At 39.0% G+C, this 25,918-nt stretch overlaps 1 protein-coding gene across 1 annotated transcript in view; it reads right to left on the bottom strand.

The window, feature by feature from the left end:
- The window catches only part of Spta1 (spectrin alpha, erythrocytic 1), a 71,672-nt gene that overhangs the window by 27,026 nt on the left and 18,728 nt on the right, over positions 1-25,918 (bottom strand). Inside the window, exons 15-38 of the mRNA XM_075989204.1 lie at positions 24,992-25,196; positions 23,464-23,645; positions 22,718-22,961; positions 21,813-21,935; positions 19,083-19,300; positions 18,181-18,273; positions 16,250-16,387; positions 13,922-14,073; positions 12,701-12,887; positions 11,792-11,893; positions 11,150-11,241; positions 10,015-10,159; positions 9,237-9,418; positions 8,781-8,880; positions 8,484-8,681; positions 7,229-7,372; positions 4,662-4,765; positions 4,211-4,373; positions 3,859-3,990; positions 2,894-3,031; positions 2,618-2,722; positions 1,397-1,605; positions 1,071-1,191; positions 110-231 (exon numbers count right to left, since the gene is read on the bottom strand). Of these exons, the coding sequence (XP_075845319.1) occupies positions 110-231; positions 1,071-1,191; positions 1,397-1,605; positions 2,618-2,722; positions 2,894-3,031; positions 3,859-3,990; positions 4,211-4,373; positions 4,662-4,765; positions 7,229-7,372; positions 8,484-8,681; positions 8,781-8,880; positions 9,237-9,418; positions 10,015-10,159; positions 11,150-11,241; positions 11,792-11,893; positions 12,701-12,887; positions 13,922-14,073; positions 16,250-16,387; positions 18,181-18,273; positions 19,083-19,300; positions 21,813-21,935; positions 22,718-22,961; positions 23,464-23,645; positions 24,992-25,196 (3,599 nt within the window). The remainder of the gene's footprint in view (positions 1-109; positions 232-1,070; positions 1,192-1,396; positions 1,606-2,617; positions 2,723-2,893; positions 3,032-3,858; positions 3,991-4,210; positions 4,374-4,661; positions 4,766-7,228; positions 7,373-8,483; positions 8,682-8,780; positions 8,881-9,236; positions 9,419-10,014; positions 10,160-11,149; positions 11,242-11,791; positions 11,894-12,700; positions 12,888-13,921; positions 14,074-16,249; positions 16,388-18,180; positions 18,274-19,082; positions 19,301-21,812; positions 21,936-22,717; positions 22,962-23,463; positions 23,646-24,991; positions 25,197-25,918) is intronic.

Below are 25,918 nucleotides of genomic sequence, written 5' to 3'. Positions count from 1 at the left end.
TAGATTTGGGTCTATAGACCATGTTGGGCTGGAACATAAGTGTCTTCCAAACACCAGTCTAATTCCCCCAACACAGGAGCCTCACTGGGATATCTATGGTCCACCTTACCTGGTCTTGGCCAACTCTTTGAGCTTTTCCCAATGTTGAACAAACTGAGCCAGCCGCTCCTGGATCTCCTCCTTCCCCACAGCAGCCTTGTCTCTCAGGCTCTCTGCTGTATCCAGGACATTCTAAAGAACACATATTCCACACTATGTTATCCCATAATCTCCTCCTCTCATTTGGTCATAATTCATGGCAAGGGATCTAGTCTTTCTTTCCTAATGCCAGATTATCCATGTGCTCCTGGGGATTGATTTGGTCCTGGGATACTGGTAAAATGAAGAAAGCTAAAGCAATATCTTCTATGCTAAATGTTTCCAAATATATTGACAAACATCCAAGAAACCCAGTAGGCTACTCTACTTGTTATTCCTTATGGGTTATTTTTTCTTTCTCTTTTTTTTATTACAATTCTTTTTTTTTTAAATAAAAAATTTCTACCTCCTCCCCTCCTCTCACTTCCCTCCCTTCCCCCCACTCCCTATCCCCCTCCCTCTCCAGTCCAAAGAGCAGTCAGGGTTCCCTACCCTATGGGAAGTCTAAGGTCCTTCCCCCTCCCCTAGGTTCAGGAAGGTGAGCATCCAAACAGACTAGGTTCCCACAAAGGCCGTCCATGCAGTAGAATCAAAACCCAGTGCCATTGTTATTCACAGTCACGTGGGACTCTGCTTGACAGTTCAGAATCAGAGTTATCTTTTACAGGCTTCTCAATCCACATCCCAAATGTCAGTGACTGTTTATCAGTGTCAGAATTAAACATTCTATGCAAGATCTTGGCATCCTGTCTAGAATCTTCTATTCAGAGAACATAAAATATGCCCAAGAGAAGAATTTCTATGAACTGAATAAGGAATAGCTATGTCTGAACACTGCTTTTGCATTTTACTGTATGGATTTATCTAACTATGATATGAAGAACTTCATTTAAGTGATTTGTGTCTCTTTAGGTCTGACATTCAATTCCTACCTGGACAGCAGGTTCATGTGCCACGAGCTCTCCCTCTAGGCGTTTGTGTTTCTTCAGTAAGTTCTGAACACTCTGAAGGTCTCTCCCATAGTCTTGGGAGCTCACTCGCAACAACTTCTCCCTGAGATCCAGAAAGAAAATGGAAAAAAATCTCCCTCTGCACTGGATTTCTTGCCTGCACACACTGAAGATGAAAACTGAAACTAATGTTTATTTTCAGTGAGGCAAAGGTTTAAAAGAATTATTGACATAAAAATTAATTATGTATTGACTTTAGAATAAATTAAATCTGTTTGGGGATTACCCAGGGAAGAGGCGATACATACTCTATCCAGGCTTCCTCATCATCCAGGTCCTGGAAGAACTGGAACAAGGCATAGGTCTCTTTCAGCTTTTCATGGTGTGCAGCTGCCAAGCTCTGGACATTTTTGAAGCGCTCATTGACACCATTAATTTTCTCTTCTATCTGGTCAATGTTGAAAGTCCCACTGGAGATCAGCTCCTTAGCCAGATTATTCAGATCTTTGAGAGGGTCCTAGAAAATCCAGCATGCTTAGTGAATGAAGGAGTATGTAATTATATAGACTCTATACTTCAGTCAATAGTGGTTCTATTTCCTAAACTAGATTGAAAAGATGGCTTTTGAAGACACTGATTTTGATATACCTGACTAAGGGTTTCACACAAAGTAATTGGGTAAGAGGTGCATCATCAATATAGATATCATGCCTATATTACTCCAGGTCACATTTATTTCTAGTCAAACTAGCTTATCTATATTCTCTCCTGTTCTCACCACCAAGAATAATCTTCCCCACACACAACCGTCTTCACAGTGCTACACTTGATAGTTACTAAGCAACTGGTCAAAGTATTCAACAGTGCCCTCTTTTGTAGTATTTTTGGGCTGACCCCACAATACATCCAATGCCTTTATGCGTGTGTTCATGCTAGTGCAGCCCAATAATTATGTAATGGAAAATATTACAAGGTTCTGACACAACAAAACCAGAAAACTTTTGGCTTTTTGACTTCTTAATGTGTATCTTTGTTACTAAGTAAAACTAATTTTATATAAGTATCTGGCATGTAGTCAATAGTTAATCTTGTCAGAATTTTTTTTACTGCCACAGGTCAGGCTGTAACTGGAATCCTCCATAGAATATACATATGTATTTATTGATGTGTTTCATTCTTATTGCATTCTCTCATCTGGCTTTATTTCTTTCCTTTCCTTTATAATGCTGACTTCTCTTTTCCTTCAGCTCAAGTGTGTAATTTCAGAAAGTAGTAAGTTTATTCATTAGCAAAATGATAAATAAGATAACTTTCAGGATCCACTTCCCAGAGTCTGAAGCCTATATTTCAGTGGCTTCAGTGGTAGGTGATAATGACTGTCACGATGACTCTGCCTCCCATGGATTTAACCTGACTGCAATGGCTGCTGGTCAGTGATGTCAAGGCTGTATTCTCAAGTACTCTCCTAAGATAGGAGGTCGTAAATATTTCCACCCTGTCCAGAGGAGTGAGATTCCACCGCTTCTTACCTCTCGCGCCAACATCTCTGCTTCCAGTAGCTGATGCTTCTTAAGTAGGTTTCCTGCTGAGGTTAAGTCCCTGGCCTGGTCTTTCATGGCCAACAAGCCTTCTGCCTGGGACCAGAGAAATGGGAAGCAAAGATTCTAGGTGAAAACTATGTTTATTTAAGGAATGTTCTCAGATATTTACCAAGAAGGGTCAAGAAAATAATTCACATATAAATTAAATTACTTAAAGGATATTTATTAAGTTCTAATGTTCATATCATTCTCAGGTACAGTTACCTCTGAAAGCCAGAACTCAAAGTCCCGGATGCTGGTGTTGAACCTTTGCTGGCGACTAGCCTCATTGAGCTTCTGCCCTTTGTCAGTTGTTCTCTCTAGGAGAAGGTCCCATTTTTCTTTTAGCTTGTCCAGTTGCTCCTAGGTCCAAGAGAGTGAGAACTCATTATAGTCCTTGGAATTCTGGACCCTATAAGAACTTGAAGGGATTTGATGTGGGAAGTGGTGTTTGCTGTGAATATGTTTTATTACCATGGGTTAATAAAGAAGCTGCTTTCATCCAATGGCTTAATGGAGTAACGTAGAGAAAGAGATCTCTATCTCTATATCTATCTATCTATCTATCTATCTATCTATCTATCTATCTATCTATCTATCGAGTAGGCAGAGTCAGGAAGAAGCCATATAGCCACATCAGGAGACAGATGCCTCTGCCAGAGTCTGCTGAAGCTTTACTGGTAGGCCACAACCTCATGGTGATGCACAGATTAGTGGAGATGGGTTAGTTTAGGATATAAGAGCTAGCTAAAAATAAGCTTAAGCTATTGGCCAAACAGTATTGCAAATAATATAGTTTCCGTGTGATTATTTTGAGCCAGGGCAGTCAGAAAATGAACTATTGGCCTCTGCCAACAGGGATAATGTAGGGGAGAGTCTAAGTGCAATGGTGATAGTTGAATGTCATCCATTTCAGACTAGTAATATGAATCTGGGAAACAGCCGGTGTGAGGTGAAAGGAGAAGTTAGAAACCAGGATGCTGAACTTCATTCATTGGCTGGTGTTTGAATGCCAAAAGGTACTTGGCAGAAAAGAGAAAATGTCAAACAGGCATGGTTAAGCCGGAACCCTTGTTGGAATTCCAGGAAATGTGCCTATATTTCTACTTCTACCCAGGAAATACTGAAGGCGTGAAGGACTTCTCTTCACAGGCCTCTGAAGACCAAACTTAGCTCAGCACACACTTTACCTTCATGTTCTCTTCATCCCCATCACATACGCCCCGCTCAATCAGGGAGTTCCCAAGACTGATGACCCCATCAACCTGCTCTGCACGACCATTGACTTCATTTTCGAAGGCCTGATGTTTCAGATACTTCCTCTAAAGGCAAAGGGAAAAACTACATCAGCTGCTCATCTAGAGAAGCATTATTGGAGACTCATCAAGAAAAGCATGATTAGACCAATGGGACAAAACAACTACTGTGCCTCCCTCCTCAACAACAGCAAACAATACAACTAAACCAGCCACCTACTATGTGTGATCATTCAAACATCAGTGAGAGTGAAGAGATTTTTCACGATTTCTATTTTGAACTTGCCTGAATGTTAGTTGCGTCTTTATAGGATTCATCACATGCTGTGGGCAGCATCTCATCAATCCATTCCTCTATATCCTCATAGTCACGATAGAACTGTTTCAGGTCAGCATAGTTCCCGAGCTTTCCCAGTTCAGCAAGCAGCTGTTCTTTGAGAGATTTCCATCTAAAAGTTGAGGTCAGATCATTTTTTACCCAGCATTTATTTTTGCTCCAATGCTACATATATAACATTTTCCATCTTCCAACCTGACCCTTGACCTTTCATAGACTCACTTTTTCAGGCATATAACCCAGTGGTTAAGTAAAGTAACCTATCAAATATCTTTTATGCTTTTCATGCTGCAAGTCTAGAACAGGAGGTTTCCTAAGAAATAAATGCCCAGAGGACAAGAATTTAAAGGTATCTCCTTATCATGATGCTGATGCCGAGCGGGGACTTTGCAGGCCGGACCTGTCTAGCACTCTTTGGAGGCGAGCAGCAATCTCTTTTTTGGCATAGTGGTCATCATCTATGAGCCTTGTGGCAACATGCTCTAGGTCATCAATCTTTCCTTCCTGCAAAAAAGGAAGTGAAAAAACACAGGTGCCTGGTGAGTAGGTTTTTTATATAATTCCAGGATCTACCCTAAAGATAAACATTGTGTGTGTGTAGTACTAACTTCCCTATATACCAAACTTTTCTCATGGTTATTGTAAAGATGAATCCTGTGTTATGTAAGATGCTAAAATAGAGAGTAACATGAAGTCACCTTTAATTCTAAAACCTGTGTTTTATAATAATGGAGACCTTAATATGAGAAAGCCAAATGTCCAGACATAATTTTTCAACCTCTTCTTCCTGCTCCATCATTGTATGTAAGAATCAAGGGTGACTTGGGGATTACGAGACTGCTGAGATTAATGCCATCTACCCACACAGGTGACACCCATTCAAACTATTTTATTTTACTTTAGTTTTTGATCAGCTTATCAAGTATCAAATTTTCCTGTGGCTGTTTTATACATGTTTAGTTTTGGTTGACGCTTATTCTAATCCCTTTCTCTTTCACATATCCCTGTAATTTCTCTGTGTCTTTCAGGCTTTCTACCCCCAGTATTTATTCCTGCTTACTTTCACATCACATGTGATCTACATGTGCCTAAGGAATCTTCCTTCCTTTCTGATAGGCATCATTCTACTTTTCTGGTTCTGCAATGTTCAACACCCATGCAAAAGCACATGTACAAAAGCTAGAAGCTAGGGTCCCCAGCTGGGCGCTGGTGGTTCACTCCTTTAATCCCAGCACTTTGGAGGCAGAAGCAGGTGGATCTCTGTGAGTTCGAGGCCAGCCTGGTCTACAAGAGCTAGTTCAATGACAAGCTCCAAAGCTACAGAGAAACCCTGTCTCAAAAAACCAAAGAAGAAGGAGAAGGAGAAGGAGAAGGAGAAGGAGAAGGAGGAGAAGGAGAGAAGAAGGAGAAGGAGAAAGAGAAGGAGAAGGAGAAGGAGAAGGAGGAGAAGGTGAAGGAGAAGAAGCTGCTAAAGGACGTTTGTCTAAGACAGGACTGATGGAGCCCAGCCCATCCCTAAGGATTTGTGTACAGTTTTGTGGGTGAAGGAGAGGTATCTGCTTCTATAGTGTAGTTACTGGTGAGGGCCTCTTCTTCGTATAAACAAGCTTACACCATGTTCCAGTCAACAACCTCATGGATGTCACGGGCCATTAAAGAAGAAAAGAAAAAAAGAAATGGAAGTAGAATGAACAAGGGCGAGCTGAGCGGGAAGACAGCAAGTGTAGGAGTGGGCAGGGGACAAGGACAGGTAACAGGAGATGACTATGCTCAAAACGTGGTGTATGTATGGATCGTCATAGGAAACCCACTATGACATACCATTAACATGCCTAAAAACAATGCTTAAAGAGAAACAAATGCAAAGTAAAATGCCTTAAAAATCAGAAAACTAGGTAAGGGCATATAGTATCTGTTGTTATTATTATAATAGTTTGCTGTGGTCTCACTACAGTCTGGGTTCCTTGAGAGTGGGAAAGAGTGTCAGCAAAACAATTGTGTCTGCCCATTAGATGAATTTCCCACAAATGACTGGCTATGAATACCTCAAGTCGTATTTACTTTTACTTCAAAAAAATGCATGTTTTCCTCACCCTCTATGGTTAACCTCTGGTAAAAATAAATATGTTTTTTTTCTTACTTTTACATCAAAATAACTTTTAAACTAAAAACAATGCTCAATATTTTGTTAGCTTGGCTAAATATTGGGCCAAGCATCTCCTGTCCTTACAAAACTAAAAGGTGATAAACATAGGCATGCATTTTCAAGAACAACAATATTCAAATCTCAACAAAGCATGTTTACAGACATGAGGGTGATTTGCCACGAACTACTTGCATACAGCTGGGTTGCAATTCTCTAACTGTTCCCTATTTATATAAAAGGGTCATGAATGCTTAAGCCTTTCTATAAGGAACCTGAGAACAATCAGTAACCAAAGAATTTTAGGGAAAATATTTGAGAAAAAAAGTGGGGTTTCTGGGAATGTTTCCATCTGTGTCCCATGAGCGACTGACGAAAAACTAAAATCTGCCAAGAGCATCACCAACATTATGAGGCGTAAGAATGGCTGCAGGCTGCGGGGTCTTAGCAGTATTCGGTGCTGTTTTGGGCTACCGGTCTTTGCTAAATGAGAGACCATCTCCACGGACTTTGCCTCTTGGAGACCTGTTGGACAAGCATTTATATGCTGATCTGTAACAAGGCCACATGGCTCCCAACAATAGTTGGAACTGGAAATTTTAAAAATGATTTATTTATTTTTATTTTATGCATGTTGATATTTTGCCTACGTGCATGTCTGTGTGAAGGTGCCAGATCCCCTGGAGGCAGAGTTACAGGCAGTTGTGAGCTGCCATGTAGGCGCCAGGAACTGAACCCAGGCCCTCTGAAAGAACAGCCAGCGCTCTTCATCGCTGAGCCATCTCTCCAGCCCCTGGTACTGGAATTTTAATATTGATTATTACCTGGGCAGCGATTGCTTTGTCCAAATCATCCCGTTTCTTCATCAAAGCTTGGAGACTGCTTAAATGATCCCTGTCGTCGGACCTTAGGGAATTCTCACGTGCCACCATCCAGCTCTCCAGCTGCTCACAGTTCCCTCGGAACAACTATAGGGGGTGAATAGGTGAAATCATAGGCAAACATACGGTTGGTTACTCTACAGGGGCCAAGGAAGTGACTTTATTCCTCCTCAGTGGTGATGACACAGAGCATCTTTGCCAGACCTGGTATATCCCCTTGAAGCATTCTTTTAATGAGTCTTAAATATACTGTTACTTTACTATTTGCTTACATGTTTTATAAGTCATAGCAAATGAAGTACATGTGAGAATACTGTCGCTATATGGTACATCTAGTAACTACTGACTGGCTCTCTCCTTTATCTCCCCCCACCTCTTAAAATTGGAGACAGACTCTTCGGTAGCCTCAGATATCATCGAACTCAGTATGCGGCTGAAATTAACCTTGAAGGAAGGATCTAAGTTCTGAGATTTCCCATGTGTCTAACTTTCAGCTGGTTACTTCTTCAAAACTTTGTCAAATATTACCCATAGATGTGTCCGATATTTCCAAACACTGCCTCAAACATTATGATCACCCCTTCCTCTTTATCCTCAAAATATTCATACATTATTTTATTAGTAAAAATCCCCTATATTAGAATTATCGGTACTTCTTACGTAAAGAAACACACTCTAAGGATATTTGTAGTTCTAGGACCTGAACACAGAAGTTCTTATTGAAAACTAATCCTTCAGCTAGTTACTTAATTGTATTTAATGACAATAACCTCTTTTATGTACAAGACTGATTGCTTTCTTTTGCACACTCTTTTAAAAAAGCTTTTAATTTTTAAAACTTCAGTTATTTATTATTATTAGTCGTAATGCATCTGTGCATGTATGAGAGAGAGGGTTGTGGGAGGTTGTGCATGGGAAAGTCAGTGGACAATTTTGTGGAGTAGCTCCTCCTCTACGTGTCTTCTAGAATGTCATTCAGCTAATCAGGTTGTTCAGCAAATAGCTTTACCCACTGAGCTATTGCATAGACACTTGTTTGTCTCTTTTAACAGAAACAAGAGCCTAGAACATAAGGATGCTCAGTTCTACAGCACAGAGTGCAACCAAGAAACGCTGGCGTCTCCAGCTCACAGAGTCTAATACAATGAATGTCTGCAATCAGCATCGGAAACCACTCACTATATGGAGAATTCTATACCTGAAGTTCTAAGCACTGGTCTAGCATCTTCTTGCGGTTTTCCCAACCCTTCTCCAACTCGTCTCTTTTTAACTTAATATCATGAAGAGTATTTTCAATTTCAGGGCTGTTTCGGTGGCCTCCATCTATAAGTTCTGTGCCGAAGTCCTCTAAGGCCTGGAAGGTGGGGTCTTCTCCCTTCATGTCATCGTGATGCTCCTATGGGGAAAGGAGGAAATGTGAGGGAAGGTGATGGAGAAGACTGTAGGAAATTCTGAAGCAAGAAGAGAGTTTTACATCAGTGGTCAATAGCCGTACCTGGTGACGTTCCAGTAAGATCTCTGTACCAGTTAGGTCCTCAGCCAGCTCAGGTGATGATATTACGCCACCAATGCCTTTGATCCAATTCTCCAGATCACTGAAGAAGGAAAGAATTAGGATCAATTGTGGTTGTCCTTATTTTTCTCTGCCTCAGCAGAAAGAAACTCTATGCCCCAAACTCATCTCCTGGCAACACCTAGTATATATTATACACTTTACAGATGGTTACTCAGTTGGCCTGCTTACCTCACATCCTTAAAGAAAATGGTATTTTAGGGCTTGAAGCATTAAAGCTGATTTTTCTGTGCCTCACTGGAGATGACACTTAGATACAGTCTTCGTAACCCATCAGTGAATAACACGTGTATCCAGGTTATTCCTAGGGTCTCTACACAGGGCAATGTGTAGAAACTGCCCGTCTTGCCTGGTGGATGTCAGCCTTTTGAGCTTTACCTGGCCTTGCTGAGGAAGAGGAAGAATTTATGGGCCTCATTCAGACTCTCCTTTCGATCATTTGTTAGACCTTGTAGGGTCTCCCAGGCCTCATTCAGCTCTCTTCTCTGCTTCTGCAGGTCCTCAGTAGCATCTGGGTGAGACTCACAGAGACGCTCAGCTGTCTCCCCCAGTGTGGTCACCTGGACAAACAGAAGAATTTTGATAGCAGCATGGTGGTTCTCTGAACCACACAAAATTGCTTTCGCTGTTCTGTCATTGTTGTTGCCTTTTAAATCAATTCTGCAAACTTCTGGGTCTTAATTCTTCATATGAAAACATTTGTGCTCTGTATGATGATGCCAAGTTATAGGTTGCCTCCAATGTATATGGAAAGTTTCAATCTTCCCTCTTCAGCTCTGAGGTAGCAATAATCCTATTTAATTAATGACCGAGGAAAAACTCCCTAATACCTAGACATAGTCTGATTCTACTAGGTACGAATATTCATTTTCTCCTTGGCATTTGTTTCCACGGTTGGTTGCAAGTCTATTCACTCAACATTCTCTAAAGTTTTCATTTAGACAGTAAAAGTTCAATAGTTTTTCCTGTGTTGATGCACAGAGGGCATGATATTTTAATGTTTTTCCCTGAGGGAGAGTGTACAAAAATTAGTATAATGCAAGATTTTAAAAGTGTATAAGTATAATGGATTTGTCAAGAGAGCCAAAGAAAGGCACATTGCTACAGGTATCAACTTGGAGAAAGTATCGAGAAGGATTGAAAACATATATATCACCTTTTCTCCCAGGGGGATGATGTCTCTCTCAAAGACCTCATGCTGCCTTTGAAGGGCCTGGACACTGAGCAGGTCAGAACCAGGGTCAGCAGCACTAAGAGCCTGACACTTCTTATCAATCTGTTCCTTGATATCATCTGCTTCTCTGGAACACAAAAGAGGGAAGGACATAGGAGAATGATGTACTTCTCCTAGAGGGCTGGCTCACAAGGAAGCCAGTACCACCACCACCTTCAAATCATTCTCTTCCTTCGTGACATACTGGCACTTAGGCTGCTTTGATCAAGAGACATAGATGCTGTTGTTATTTCCATTCTATGTATCAGAACACAGGAGTTTAAAGATTTCTCAAGATGCTATCACTACCAGATGGTGGAGCGCAAGTTTGAACCTAGTATACTAACTGCAGAACCACATGGTTAAACAATACATTTCATACTTTTGCATTGTAAGCCATTTTAAATAGCCATAACCATCCTTGTCTCTGTTTTCTTTTGGCATCATCAAAATCACATTCATATGCATGAAAGTATTTGTTTTCTTTTTAGTTTGCTTTATCATTTACTTGTAAGTGTGTGTTTCTTAGTACAGATGTGGATGTGAGAACAAAGCATTACAAAAGTTGCAGGAGTAGCTTGAGTGGTTGACGAGACCTGCTGTTTTTTTGAAGGAAAAATGGTGGAGCCATAGATCTGAGGAGGAAGGGAGGTGGGAGGAGCTGGGAGGAGTGGAGGGAAGCGAGGCTGATGTCATAATGTACTGAATGAGAGAGGAGTAAATAAAAAGAAAAATATAGCAAAAGAGGTGTTATATCTTCTGCCATTCTCTTTCCGTTTCTCAAGAACATAATGACTTAAACCCAATTTATCCTTCAAACTTGATTCTCTATTATGGAATGATAGCTAAATCTCAAATTATATGTTATGCCCAATTGAATACTGAACTCGATTATCTTGAGGTGTCTAGTGTGTCCAGTGAGGAAAATTTGCTGAAGACAAATCTGGTCTATTAGCAGACTATCTCTTTTGGAAGAAGAGACCTATCTACTACCAGCTCTTCCCCACAGGGACCAGACTTAAAGGCACGCTGCGGGGGCTGCAGCAGAGCAGTACCGTCCACGTGTGAAGGATCTTACCTGTGGAACATCTCAACAGCATGGGCACTGCTTAGCAGCTGATGCTGCTCATCCGCCAGCCTCTTCAAGGAATCCCAGCGGGTGTTCAGCTCCTTAAAGACATGTGGCTTTAGTCAGAGAGCTTCTTCAGACAGCTTAGTGCTGACAAGTCACTTCCAGCTTTCCTGTTAGCCCTTTAGAATGCACACAGCTCTGTTTCTCCCTTGCATGGTTTTAAGATAGAAAACCATGTTCTTTGGTGCTTGCTTGTTAAATGTGTTCTGGGGATCCAAAATTAGCTCTTCATAATTTGTTCAATAACCCATTACCAACAGAACACCTCTGTAGCCTCTAAGTATGCTGATACTGCCTTTTGAAGATACTAAGAGTTTATTATTTCAGAATTTTTGTCCTTCACACTCCAACAACTATGTGTGAAAACAAAGAAGTAAACACTAAGTAGATCTGCGTTATTAAAGTTCTCTGAGACAAATAAAAATAATGGACCATTTATGGTCTCCTCTCATTGGTCTTTTCTACAACCAGTTTCACACTGCCTTTACACTCTGGTCTTTGGAATAAGAAATTAAATCGACCAATGTAAAACGAGGACTCCAGAACGCAGTCTGGCCTTGAGCAGGAATGGAGGGAGCCTGTGATTACCTGTCGTATGTGAGCACCTTCTGGTGTCAGGAGCTTTTCAATCAGCAGTTCATCAGCTACCTTGTTGATATCGTTTAGCCGAGGCTCATTGCTCTTTAGATCCTGGAGAAGAAAATGCATCCAAAGTACTAGAACTCTTTTTCTTCAACTTGCCATTCATGCCTGCTACCTGGGCTCACATTTAATTAAATGCTACTAAAGCAAATGATTAACATCATTTGTGATACACATACTACTCTGTCATTTGGCACCGCACTGTGCCCATAAACACTCTGATACCAGGCAGCTTTCCAATACTTGCCAGAACCTTTAGTTTTTGGAGTATGAAGTGTATATATTTATCTTAACTTCCTTAAGTTATTTTCCATATATTAATTTCTATTATCAAAACATTTTAAACCCCAGGTATATGCCTACATGCCAATATATATGCATATCTCCACATGAAGAATAACAAAAGAAAGAGACAGGAAGAAGATGATTTATACTTATGCTATTTGAGATAATAGAATAAATATGAGTGAAGAAAAATCGATGAAAGGGTTCTCAGGAGGTAAATAGTAATTTTCTGGCTGTGAAATTAGGTCACATCTCTTTTTACCTCAACTCCACATGAGTCTTGTGACATCCCATCTCAGTCTGGGATTCATTAGTACAGTATGTCACAGGGCAAATTTTGAAGAACCATGGGAGGTCTCTGCACTCCCTAGGAAATTTTGGAGAGCCAGGAACTGGGGCTGAAAAGTTAACTTGAGTAGTTTCAGATGCCCTTGCTTTCTAGTTATTAACAATCAGTGAGAGTATTAACTGTGGAGGTCTCAAACACCATGGAGGATATCTAACAAAAATGATGCAAAAACCTCCAAAAAATAAATAAATAAACCATTTAAACTAAGTCCTCTTGCTTACTCTCTGAAACTCGTCAAATTTCTTCTGCAGCTCCCAGACATCATCCATTTCCACCCCAGTGTTCTCCGCCTTTTTCTCTAGGATCCACTCCAGCATGTCTCCTGCCTCATAGGCCAGCAGAAATTCATTGTAGCGTTGCAGCAGGCGTCGTCTTCGTTCTTCTGCTCGGTCCAGGAGGGAGTCATATCTGAGTGGAGGAATTAAGAAGGGAAAATAATGGGTTGAAAAATACAGAAAGCATAACAAATGAGAGTCAGGGTGAGAAAACTAGAAGAGGAAATGGATAGAAAGGAAAAGAAGACCAAATCAAAATGAGGTCAGTAAAACAGCAGAGAAATAAAATGGGAGTAAAACAGACATTAAGATGAAGAATATTATACTTAAAAATAGAAGTGTCTCCTGCACCCAAGGCTCAGGGAACATCCTGGAAGAGATGGCAGAAACACTGTAAGAGTCAGAGGTCTTGGAAGCCTTCTCTGAGAATGTATCTTCTAGAAATTGCATTCTAGAACAATGACACTATCAACAGACAAGCTAATACAGAAAGGAAAAAAAAACCCATGGAGTCACACACCCTTAGACAAAGAACCACATCAACTCATGACAACTTAGAGAGGAAGAATTAGCCTCTTCCAGGGAAAAGCCTCTTCATCGGCTATTCAGTCCAAAATGATTGGCCATGAAATCATACACACACGGCAAAAATATATGCAACAGATTTTACTTACAAGCCTTCACATCTATCTATCATCTATATATCAATAATCAAAGAAAGAGAGGCCATCAATTTGAGGGGCGAATAGGAGGACATAGAGAAGTTAGAGGGAGGAGACATGGGAGAGGTAGAGGGGAAAGGGAAAGAAACTGTGTAATTATATTTTAATTGTGTATCTTTAAAATATCGATGGATGAGGAAAATGTCTTTTGCCATCACTTTCTTGTTATAGAAGAGAGAAGTTTTACATGCCAGCTAGATAGATATGGGAGTATACAACATTCTTATGGATGTCTGGAGACTTAGAAGGAAGCTGACAGAGGAGTCGGAAGACATGGCTTCATTAAAGGTCTGATACTGAGACAATTAATGCTCCTGGGGTTTCCTTTCTTCATATACAAACTAAAGTGTGAATTTACATCTCTAAACTGAAAGCGGCAGGACCATGAGAGAAAAGCAGGGAATATTTGTCGGCCTCCATGAAAGCCTCCATCCCACAAACTTACTGGTCCTCTATCTGCTGCTGGAGCTGGGGGATGTTGATTGGCTCTTCTCGTCTTTGCTGCGGGAACCCTGGTAGTTCATCGTGGGCCAGTTTCCTGACGTAGACTGCTGGCACAAATCCCTGGTGATCATCAGCTTCAACCTTCCACCAGTCCTAAAGGGAAAAAAGATTCACACTCCTTTCTTAATCCTTCCAAAGTCACAAACCATAGAGGCTTCAACTCTCACCACATCCCCAGGAACAGGATCAGCTGGCTGTTAAGGGCTAAATATCACTCATAGATGGCACATAATTTCCATGTATTACAGAAAGGGTCGAGGAGGAGTTGCAGGAATTTGAAGGTCTGCTCCTGAACTTAACATATCTAATGATGTCAGATGGGCATGGCTCGCAAAAGCCAGGGCTGGGCCACTCTGCTCCTCAGGAATTGGGCCTTCTTGGGGTGATGGCCTCTATGTTTGATAGCAGTGCATAGGAGCTGATTCCTCACATCCCACTTCCAAGGCACTAAAATATAGCAATTTCACCGAAATTCATTAATACAAGTTCTTCAAGTACTTGCGCACTAACCACTCTGAAGTCTCGTTTCTTAGAGAAAATGCTCTGAACTGTGACCCAGGCGAAGAGGAAGTGGAATTTACTTAGAGTTTCTGATATGAAAATATCTTGCCTCTCTAAAACGTTTATTTATTTTTGATAATTGTAACAAAAATAAAAGTTCTGCTTTTCTTATAAAGATCTTTAGGAAAATGGTTACATGTTGAATATTTTTATAAGAGACACATACTGTAAAATTCCATTCATTGTTTTAGCACTGACTTTATATGCATATAAGAATTCAAGTCAATTAAAGATAAATTTCTTTCTTTCTCTTTCCTTCCTTCCATCTTTCTCCTTCCTTTCTTTTTCTTTCTTTCTCCTTCCTTCCTTCCTTTCTTTCTTCCTTCGTTTATTTCTTTCTTCTTCCTCTTTAAACATGGTGTATCTCTTTGTTGCTCAGGCTGACCTCAAATGTTTGTGTTTGAGTGAGTCTTCTGTCTCATTCCTACAGGTGCCTAGGACTAAGGTGCACATCATCTTTTATCAGGACTTCTCCCAACCCTAAAGATGTTGTTTTATCAAATAGAAATCCTGTCACAGAAGAGGAATGAGCAAGGATATGGAAAGAAAAGATTAACTTAGTTCTGCAAGGACAATAATAACATAAGGTTGATGTGGGATTCCCCTCTGTATGCTGTAAATACCATTGGTTAATAAAGAAACTGGCTTGGCCTGATATGGTAGAACAGAGGTAGGTGGGGAAAACTAAACTGAATGCTGGGAGAAAGAAGGGCAGAGTCAGAGAGAGGCCATGTAACCCTGTCGGAGATAGACACTGGAACTTTACTTGGTAAGACACAGTCTCATGGCGATACACAGATTAATAGATATGGGTTAAACTAAGATGTAAGAGTTAGCCAATAAGAAGCTAGAACTAGCTGGGTGATGGTGGTGCATGCCTTTAATCCCAGCACTTGGGAGGCAGAGGCAGGCGGGGCAGATCTCTGGGAGTTCAAGACCAGCCTGGTCTACAGAGCTAGTTCCAGGATAGGCTCCAAAGCCACAGGGAAACCCTGTCTCGAAAAACCAAAAAAAAAAAAAAAAAAAAAAAGAAGCTAGAACTAAGGGGCCAAGCAGTGATTTAATTAATACAGTTTTTGTGTGATTATTTTGGGACTGAGCAGCCAGGGACAAATAAGTGGGCTCCTACAACATAAGGTTGCTTAACCCTTATAGATCTTTATGTTAACTCCCTAAGTTTTTTTGATTCATTGTTTCATTAATGCTAAAATTAAGATTAGAATTTAAAAATTTCCAAAGGTATATCTAATATCTATCTATCTATCTATCTATCTATCTATCTATCTATCTATCTATCTATCTATCTAATCATCTCTCTGTTCTTGCACAGTACTTTAAGAAAAATACTACTTAATAAATTATTAAGAGAAAGAGGATTAAATGTTGGGCATTAAAATACCTCTCTGAGCCATGTGCTGGTGGCACATGCCTTTAATACCAGCCCTTAGGAGGCGGAGGCAGAGATGGATCTTTGTGCCTAGGAGGACAGCCTGGTCTACAGAGCAAGTTCTAGAACAACCAAGGTTATAAGAGAAAACTTGTCTTTAAAAACCAAAAGGCAAAAGGCCAAACAAACAAAACCACAAAACCCACCAAATAAACAAACAAACAAACAAACAAAACCCCACCTATCTGGTGGAATTAGGAGAGAGCTACAGAAGAGTCAAAGCCATGTTGCACATGGTAAAAAGTTAAAATAAAAAATCACCTTGTTGATGGAACTGAGCAGAGTTAAGACATCATTCTTCTTCATGCTGACCTCTCTACGGCTTCGGGCTTCGAAGTCATATAGAGCTATGACTCTAGCTTCTCGACCAGCCTCATCCACTGGTGCTGCCTGCAGTTCCTGGAGTAAATAAACAAACCAGACATCATTTACACACTCAAAGTCTTTTCCCATACAGCTCACCAGTAGTGGGCAGTTCCCAGCCCCTCCCATGAGAGGGTAGCTGGAGTTCTGATGTGGCTGCTCAATCTGACATAGGTGATCCTCAGGGACGCTGCGCCACTGAAGCACCTATCAGAAAACTGGAAGATTGGAAAACACGGACACAATCACCAGTACATAGGCATGCTGTCAGAAGCACTCCCTTAGTGGGAGGGGCAATAAATGACTGCTCTTTAATGGGAGGGGAATATACTACTGTTCTTATTGGGAGGAGCAGTATACTGTTCTTTATTGGGAACAGCAATGTACAATTGTTCTTTAGTGGGAGGGACAATGTATTTCTCTGTGCAGATTCAAAAGGACCACACATGACCACATATCAGAAGCCTGAGAACATGACAAACCCTTCTCACTTCCTACTTTCCCTTAATCTTCACTAACAGGTTTCCCCACCTGCTTGGTCTTGCATTCATTTTGTTAAGGAATCACGAAATTTTTACTTTAGAGATTTATAACCTGCAGCACACAGAAATTGACAGAAATTTAAAAACTGTGAATATAAGCATAGCATATTATTAAAATGTCTCTATCTTTACAGAGATCACTCTGTTCCAGGATACATATTCTGTTTTAAATTCTGTTCAGTGTTGTTGTCTCCTGAGCATGTTCCCTGCGGGTTGATGTTAAAGGCGAATCTCCTGTTATAGATTCTTTGACTTATTGCCCCTTACCTGTTGCATTTCCTCATGATATATGACACATCTATCTGTTTATATCCAGGCACCCACTGGATATAGCCAGATACAGGGGCAAGCAGGAGGGCTGTAAACCTATGTTGACTTGCCATGCTCAGTGTGTGGAGTCTGAGCGTGTGAACTCTCAATCTCTCCTTAGAATAATTCCATATCCATGTATATATGGAATATATATTTCTCTTTTCCTTGTACACAGCAAGCTGTTTTTATTATTTAGTTAATTCCAAGCTTATCACTTTTGATCACCTCTTTCATCTCATTTCTCACATATACTTGAATGGCCTGTGTTGTAGAGCATCAATTCTCATAGATTATAGGCTATAAAGTAGCCTTTCCATATCTTGATTATAAAACAATATTCTTTTCCTGGCACATACGTTCCATGTGAACAGAGGTTCTTTTCTACTGTGGTCCCATTTTCATTTTCTGCTTAGGCATGTATTACATAGGCTTTAAAAATACCCCTTAACAAACTAATTTTCTGATATGATTATTTTAATCAAAACCTGCATCTTTATATTTAATAACTCTTGATGTTCAAATAAATGCCAAGTCACAAAGCAAGGAGATTAAGAGGATGCAAATGAAAGGTACGGATAAAGAAGATCAAAAGGAGTGAAAGAGAAAGTCAAGATGTATATTGACCAAACTTCATAGTTACTGAAAAGTTCTTTTGGCATATATCTTTAGAGATGCTACACAGAGTTTAGAATTCTTACCTAAAATAATTACAGAGCTAGTATTTTCTTTGCCATTCTTTCCTGACTTGTTGAAAGGGAAAAAATAAGAGGAGTAAGCAAGAGAATTCCTTTTCATCATAGTAAGAAGAGAATTGCTTTACTCTATAGTAAGAAGAGAATTCCTTTACATATATAGTAAGAAAATTCCTTTACATCTATAGTGAAAAGCGAACTCCTTTACATCTATAGTTAGAAGAGAATTCCTTTCCATTTACAGTGAGGGAGGTGGCTACCATAAGAACCCAGCACTTCTTACCTGGCAGGCTTCTGCCTGATCCCTCAGAGCCGTTATGCTGTTCCCAAATGCATTGAGATCCACCAGGAAGGCCTCATGCTTCTTGAGAAGGGCCTGCATTTTTTGATGGAAAAATAATTAGAGCAAATATCAGAGAAACAGCAAGATTGCCAGGGAGGTGCTTCCACTACTATTATTTGTTAATGGATTATGTGATTGGGTTAAATCGCTTACTTCTATACTAGAAAACGCCTTTTCATATAGCATTTGCAAGACTCAAGGAAATTTCAGCAAACAAGTGAATAACAATTTCAATGTATTTGATCAAGTCGAAATTAACTAAGATTTACATACTTTTTAACCAAGACATATCACAATGGTTACAGGGTGCAACTGTGGACAATAATATATGGGTAATGTTGCTTTGCAGGACTCATATCAGAAAAACTTAAAACACACACTGTTTCTAAGGCTAATGAAGTCTATAAAGGCTTTCTATATGAAACTGAACAAATCATAGTGGTGGATGTAAGATGGACAGAAAGTAATTTATGATCCTTTAGATTTTTCCTATCCCAACTTGTCTGTCTGAATTCATTTCAATAAAGAAATTCATATTTCCATTTTAAAGGACTAGTTAACTTACAGAAGTTCAGGGTGACTTTGAAAAGTTCAGAATAGGACCAAGACAGGTGTAGATCTTTGATCACAGACTTTGGATTTAGGTACTCTTTATAGGATCTATAAATTTCTATGACATTAGGGAAAAATGTGATGTTCCTTTGGTATCTTTGCTAACTTTGGGTATATCACAGCAGATCAAGGCAAAAGGAAAATAATCGCTGCCGAAACATCAGATAATCTAGCATTTGATGGAATTTGATGAGCTTTCACTAAACCATGGCCATTCCACCCCTCCTTACCCCAGCTGCTTCCTCATCAGCTCCATAGTTTTTGTTGTCTACGATTGGTTCTTTCTCCTTAATCCATGCTTCTGCTTCATGCAGATCCGCCAGGTACTGTTGGAGCTGGACATTGGCCTTGAGATCATTCTCCCGTCTAACAGCTCGTGCATGGAGAGACTCCATATTTTTGTTCAAGCTCTCAACCCTAGATGCTATGTCTTCTGCAGCAAAGTGTCCTATGGAGTAGGTACAGATATAGTGAGTATGACCCTCGTTCATAGCTGCCATGTTCTAATCCTCATCAAACCTTGGAGAAAAGAAAATAGGCAAGATGATGCTGAATTTAGTCAGGATCACAATAGAATTTCTGGGATCTGGGATGTCTTATAGGTGGGGTATCGATGTATGTATGTGATGGGGAGTGAGTAGGTATGAGCTGACAAATACAGACACAAAAACAAAACACCCACAAGTGCTGTAAGACTCAGGGTGAAAACCATTTCTTCTCTAAATTCAGCAGACGGACTAGCAGATCTCCACTCTCCTTTAAAAGTAGAAAACAGGCCAATATGGGGAGTATAATGATTTTTAGAGCATTAATAAAAGAAAAGGAAAAAGCTGAGACATGCCCTAAGGATATAGCTTATACCCTGAATCATTTGGAGATTCTTTGCTAGAACACTAATCTAAGCTAAACCTGAGTTGTTGAGATAGAGAATGGGAAATTCAAGAATATGTGAGAAAGAGAACACAAGAGATAAGGTCTTCACAGAGTCGTGGCTTCAAAGACATTCAGGTCCATTTGGATGTTGGATTGATGCCTCATTTGTACACATGCAAAGAAATGATGAAAAATGATTCGAAGGCAGCCATAATACCATCCTTAGGACTCATCTAAATTGCAGATAGTTAAAACTAGGACCCGATAAACAGAAAGGATAAACACAAAGTAGGGTCATTAGAACAGTATTGTAGTACTAGATTATCTCTAAAATAGTCCAATAATACAGTCTGTCTGAGAAATCACAATGAAGACCCAAGAAGTGCTATGACTATCAAACTGAAGAAACAAGTATGAGTAATAAAGAGGAAAGTTTAAGGAGTTTGGAAAAGAAGATTCATGGCAGACAGTGGACAACATCAGATTTCAGATCAGAAACTGTGAATCTGAGGGTAGCGTACTTGCATCTTTAAGGAAGCTACTTTGACATGTAATGAAAATACACTTGAAAAAATGAATGTAAAATAAATTAAGATAGTCATATGAACAGAAGCAAAGGGATTTATGGTTAGCTGCAAGGACCGACAGAGGAAGCTCATCAAGTAGGAAGAAAGCAGTACAGATAGTAATCCCAATCAGCACAAAGAAACAAAGAACAGCAGAAGCAGTAAATATATGGAGAGAACTTTCGTATTTCTCAATGTTATTCAAAGATAATTGAAATCTAAAGTAAAAATGATGTTATAACATTGAAAGATTTATGATGTAACAAAATTAAAATGCATAATAGTAGGAAAAAGAGAGAATAGGAAGAATGCACTAAAGGATGTTTCTTTACAAATGAAATGCTATACTATCTGAGGTTAAATGTCATAAATTAAAATATGTATTTTAAACCCTAGAATAATAGCTCCCTGTGCTTTGCTCTCAGAATATCTATAAAAACTTAAACAACGTGTAGTACCCCTAATAAGCTGCCATACATATGATTATATTTACTAGTAGTTACCATACAAGAAGGTAAACATGAAATTTTGAGGTAAAAACTAATTAAAAGACAAACCAAATGATTACATTAAAAACATGAATAGATTTCAGAAAAAGTAATATTTCTGGGAACAAAGATGGATATTTCATTTTGTAGAAATAACAATTGATCAAAAGGACAAATACCTCAGCTATATTTGCATATCCTAGTAAGCTTTCAAACATTCTAAAACAAAATTGATGATCTTATAATAAGATATAGAAAAATATTAACACCTGTAGTCAGAGAATTAGAGAAACAAAAATTTACTGTCCATGGAAAGATATAATTAAAAAACAAACAAATGATTAAGCAACAAAAAAGGAAAATAAATTTCATTGGTCTACATAACTTAGTTCACAACTGAAAATTTTCAGCAAAATTTAATTCAACCTAAACTTTTTAAAACTAGATACTAATAATTGATTAGTTAACAGAGAGAAAATATTTTAGTGTAACCTGGATTGCTTGTCCATACCTGGCATAAGATGCTCAAATCTAACATCTTATTTAGAGAGTAGAGCTTTCTATGTATGGACAATAAGCACACAAATAGTCAGTAAAGTTTCATAAAAAGAGAAATTTAAAGGAATGACCTTTCTACTATATTCATATAATGAGAAGCAAGGCTTTTAGATATTTGGAAAGTCTTACATAGGGAAGAGTCTTGTGTTTTATAAGGCTTTGAAACATAGATTTGAATTCTGTATCTTCTCCAAAGAAGCGCATTGATAATTAGGCTAACCTTGATTTATTTTAATGATTTTGGATTTACAGCAGTAAAGATTTAATAATGTATTTGAACATCTTCTGCTACAGCAGGATTATAAAAAACATAATGTATACTGCTTTGTCACAAACACTCAAAGGGAATTTCTTCATTAAATTGGAAAGTGATGTAATCTAGTTTTAAACTCACTTTAGGTACTAAGATTATCTAAACTTCTTTCCAAAGTCTATCATCGTGGAGTTTGGGCAAATCAGTCAGTGTCACACGTACCTTCCTCTACCATTTTGTTCCCCCTCTCTGTTATCACTCGAATGCGTGGCTCATGGCTAGAAATGTCTGCCAAGATGACTTCATGTCTGTTCAGAAGATTCTTGGCTGCAACCAAATCCTTGCCTACAGAGAAAAATAATTCAAGGTTTAATATTGTCCTTGTGAATAGATCTTACTCATAATACATGTTTTATCTGTTGCCCAGTAGTAATATCACACAAATATGACCACTGAGAATTTAATCCATCTCTACCATCCCTGAATACTCAACATGCTTAAACCCTCTAGTTTCCAGACTCTCTTTCCTGTAGTTGGCACTAAGCTACTCTCCAGGCACTCTCCATGCTATTTCTGAAGGTTTTGTAGACAAATCTCTCTATGGCCTTTCATTGAAGCTCCCAGTATATCTGATAAAGTTGTGTAATATTTGTGTGTGCTTTTTCTTGTACATCAAGGCAACTATCCTGGAAGTTACACTTATGAATTAATAAGTTCTAAAGTATAAAACAATTGTACAGCTATATTTCACTTTTGAATCTCTGTAGTAGGTCACATAGTTCTTAAAGGATCACCCAGACAAATACATTCACTACTTCAAACATTAATCATTACTTCTTAGAAAAAAAGTATCAGCAAATAAATTTTAGCTCAATCTTTAGAAAGCTAAGCACCCCAGATCTTTCTATAGGACTGAATTCATGTCATGGTTCATGGCTATCTTATAAGGCAAATTTGTTGACACAATTTTTAAGTATTAAAGCTTGCTGGAGGCCAGAAAAAAATTCATGAGTTTGGTATGAAAGAACCAAGAGGAACCTTCTATCCCCTCACTGTTGCATCTTGTTCTCTCAACCTGGAGACCTTGGTCCTTTCCTGCCTGCTCACTCTGATGATGCAGAACTGACCGAGTTGGGTGGAAGCTGCTGAGGGCTCAGTCTCCTGGATCCAGGCCTCCTCATCTTCTGAGTCCCTGCAAATCTGCTGTAACTTGAGTAGGTCTATGAGTTTCTTCTTCCTGGTGGTCAGCGGCTCTTTCAGAGCTTCAAAGCGGGTCACCAAAGACTCCTGCCTTGCACGTATGTTCCCAGAGTCGGGATGACCTATTTCTTCAAAATGTGCAGCCATGTCTGTGAGGGTATCCACTTGATTCTGTTGGAGAAAACAATGTGTGTTAGGAAATTATAGAATTTGTTAAGAATTAGATGAGATTCCCATGTGCTGAATATCCCTGTGATATTTTTTAAAAGGACTGGTAAGATCGCTTGGATGGAGAATATCAAAATAGGAAGCTCTTAGTTATACGCGATAGTTAGTATTGATACAGAGTAATGTGAGATTAGCTACAATTGAGCAAATGCAAAGTAGATGTCAAGGGTGTCTAAAACATCCTAGGATTCTAGACTGAGAGAGTGGTGTGATATTTAGAAGAGTTAATAATTGTTTACGCTAGTCATCAGTTTCCAGTATGACTTGCTCAGAAGAATGAGAGGACTCGGGAGGTAATGGGGAGAGGCAGTTTGCCAACTAAATATTTGAAAAATATCCTTTGGTTTCCTGATCACTTAATAGGAATAATAATAATTACAGATTATAAATATCTGCTGAGTATATGTTCGGTATTCTATAATTAGCAAAAAAGCTAAAAACGAACCTGACGAGCGGCCACAGCTGACTCCAGAAGGCTGTGTTTCCTCAGGAGATTCTGCACATCTGCCAGGCCTTTCCCATAGTCCTCAGAGGTAACCTGCCATTCCATGTCCTCTAGCCAGTTCTTCAAGTCTTCTGCGTTGTTATCAAACTGCAGCAGCTGGTTAGCTTCATGCAGCTCGGTCCCTAGGGGAGGGCATTGGGCGGAAGACAGAGAAAACTAAGGCTTTTTCTCTGCACAATGTAAGACCCATCCCTCAGTTTAAGGAGGAATATATTTGGATATTCCAAAGAGAAAAAAAATTAAGAAAACCAGCTCACATTCAACTATAGAAGAAGCCATCATATGTTGGAATTCTGGTGGTATTTGGTTTTAAATACAGACTTGCTAACAAAGCACAAACGATAAGTTACATTCTCTGGTGAATGTAGTTCTACTTGCTAGTTTTCAACTCTTTTGAGTATTTTCAAGTGCCATTTGGTAAACAGTGTACAGACCCTTCTTTGGATGAGATTTAAATTCAGACATCACATTTGCTCAGTCATGGAGCTGGTATGTGTGAAATTCTGAGGTTGTTTGTAGTATGGCTGGCCTTGTAATTAGTGAATGTCTTTCATCGCACACCATAGTTCATCATTTTATTTTCTAGAATACCTTGGTGATTCCCATTATGTTTGGCCAATTCTTTATTCTATTACCTTGTAGCTATCTGCATTATTATTCTTCAAAGCATAATAGTAGCCATGACAGCTTATTATTAAGGAAGATTATATTTTTCCCTTAATCAGGATGACATCCCCCAAAATCAATATGACTTCTTCTATACCCTTTTTTTGTACCCAGGTCAAAATCCTGTCTTCAGATGAGAGTCATAAAAAGTACCAATAACATACCAACAGAGAAAACATCACTCGTAAAAATTACTGACAGACAAAAGCTTAATTTCCAAATGTAAGAGGCAAGATAAAAATAGGTGAGAGATATGTATTTGAAAACTTATAATAGGGTCTGATCAGTTTTCATAGGCAAAAAAGAAGCATTTTATCAAACTCTATAAGAACAAAATACATAGAACCATTGGGTGTGATATCAATAATATTTTCATTTCTAAACCCTTAATGTCCATTTTAAGATTTTATATTATGACCCATTTATAGTCTAGTTTATATAATCAAAATATGTTAAAAATAACTCAAGTATACTAGGGTTAGATACAAAGCCAAAACTGAATTCATGGCTTTCAATATTTCAACATTTATGTAAGAAAAAAATCTAGGAGAAAATTGAACGAAAAAAAGAAGTTTCAATGACAACAAAATTCCAATTTAAATAAAGGAAGCATTTAAAAAATTAAATATATAATGTGATATATTTAGACTAGATTTTAAATGTTGATGATCACATGACACAGGGAAGCAAATGGCTAGGGTCCCATTTCAAACAGTTCACCAAACAACAAGGTAAGGACAGAATTAGTAGATTTTATAATTTAAGAATTTAATTATCTTTTATCCAAAGGTTTGTTTCTAACCTTTTTGTGCTGTTGCCTCCAACAACTCCTTCCAGAGGTTGGCAACCTCACTCATGCGGGCAGCCACAGCTTCAGAGGCGTAGTGACCATTCTCGATCATCTCCTGGCCAGTTTTCTCCAGGTTGTTGAGCATAATCCTATTAGCTGCCAGTTCCTCTTCAAAGTCCATTTGCTTCTGAACCCGGCTCTTCAAGTTCTGCACATCCTGAGAAAAGACAAGAAAATAAAGGATATCATTTCTTGAGGAAGGAGGGACAGAGAGTTTTAGGAAAACCAGAACTAGATGATGAGATGCTATAAAAATCAAGGTGGAACTGAACTGGAAGATTATCTCCATGTTCACGATCTTTCACTGCACCAGAAGGTACCAATCAGCCTAATAGAGAGAAGGCACTGACGGTCTTACTCAGCTATAAATCCCACAACAAATAACACTAACCTGCAAGATAAATGTTCCTAATAGTGAACTAGAGGGAGGACTGCCATAGGGGTAAACAACTACTCTCTGTTTGGACCTGAAGATTGTTCTCCCAAAAGGAACTCACATTTGGTGCTGTAAAGCTAATCCAAAGCTCTTGGCAGAGGGAGTCTCAGTCGCTAGGTGTATATTTAGTATTCTTGTAAATTGCTATGGTGTCAAACTGTCTTGATATAAATATACATTAAACATACATATATCTATATATACTTATGTTTATACCTGTAGACAAATGTTATTCCCAGCATTAAACAGAGAAGCATATCTGTGCAATAAATGATGGTGAATATAGATATAGATAGTTATTGAAGATGTGGATAACAAATACATTTTGAGAGTTTAGCCCTAAACTGCCTATAAGGCTCAGGGACCATCTCAAAAGAGAAAGTAGAAAGAATATATGAACTGAAGGATAGGGAGAGGGGCTGTGAAATGCTGGGCATGACACA

This window comes from Microtus pennsylvanicus, chromosome 10, assembly GCF_037038515.1.
Source record: "Microtus pennsylvanicus isolate mMicPen1 chromosome 10, mMicPen1.hap1, whole genome shotgun sequence".
NCBI lineage: Eukaryota > Metazoa > Chordata > Mammalia > Rodentia > Cricetidae > Microtus > Microtus pennsylvanicus.
Note: the sequence above shows the minus strand (reverse complement) of the source record. Positions and strands in the feature narration are given on the sequence as shown.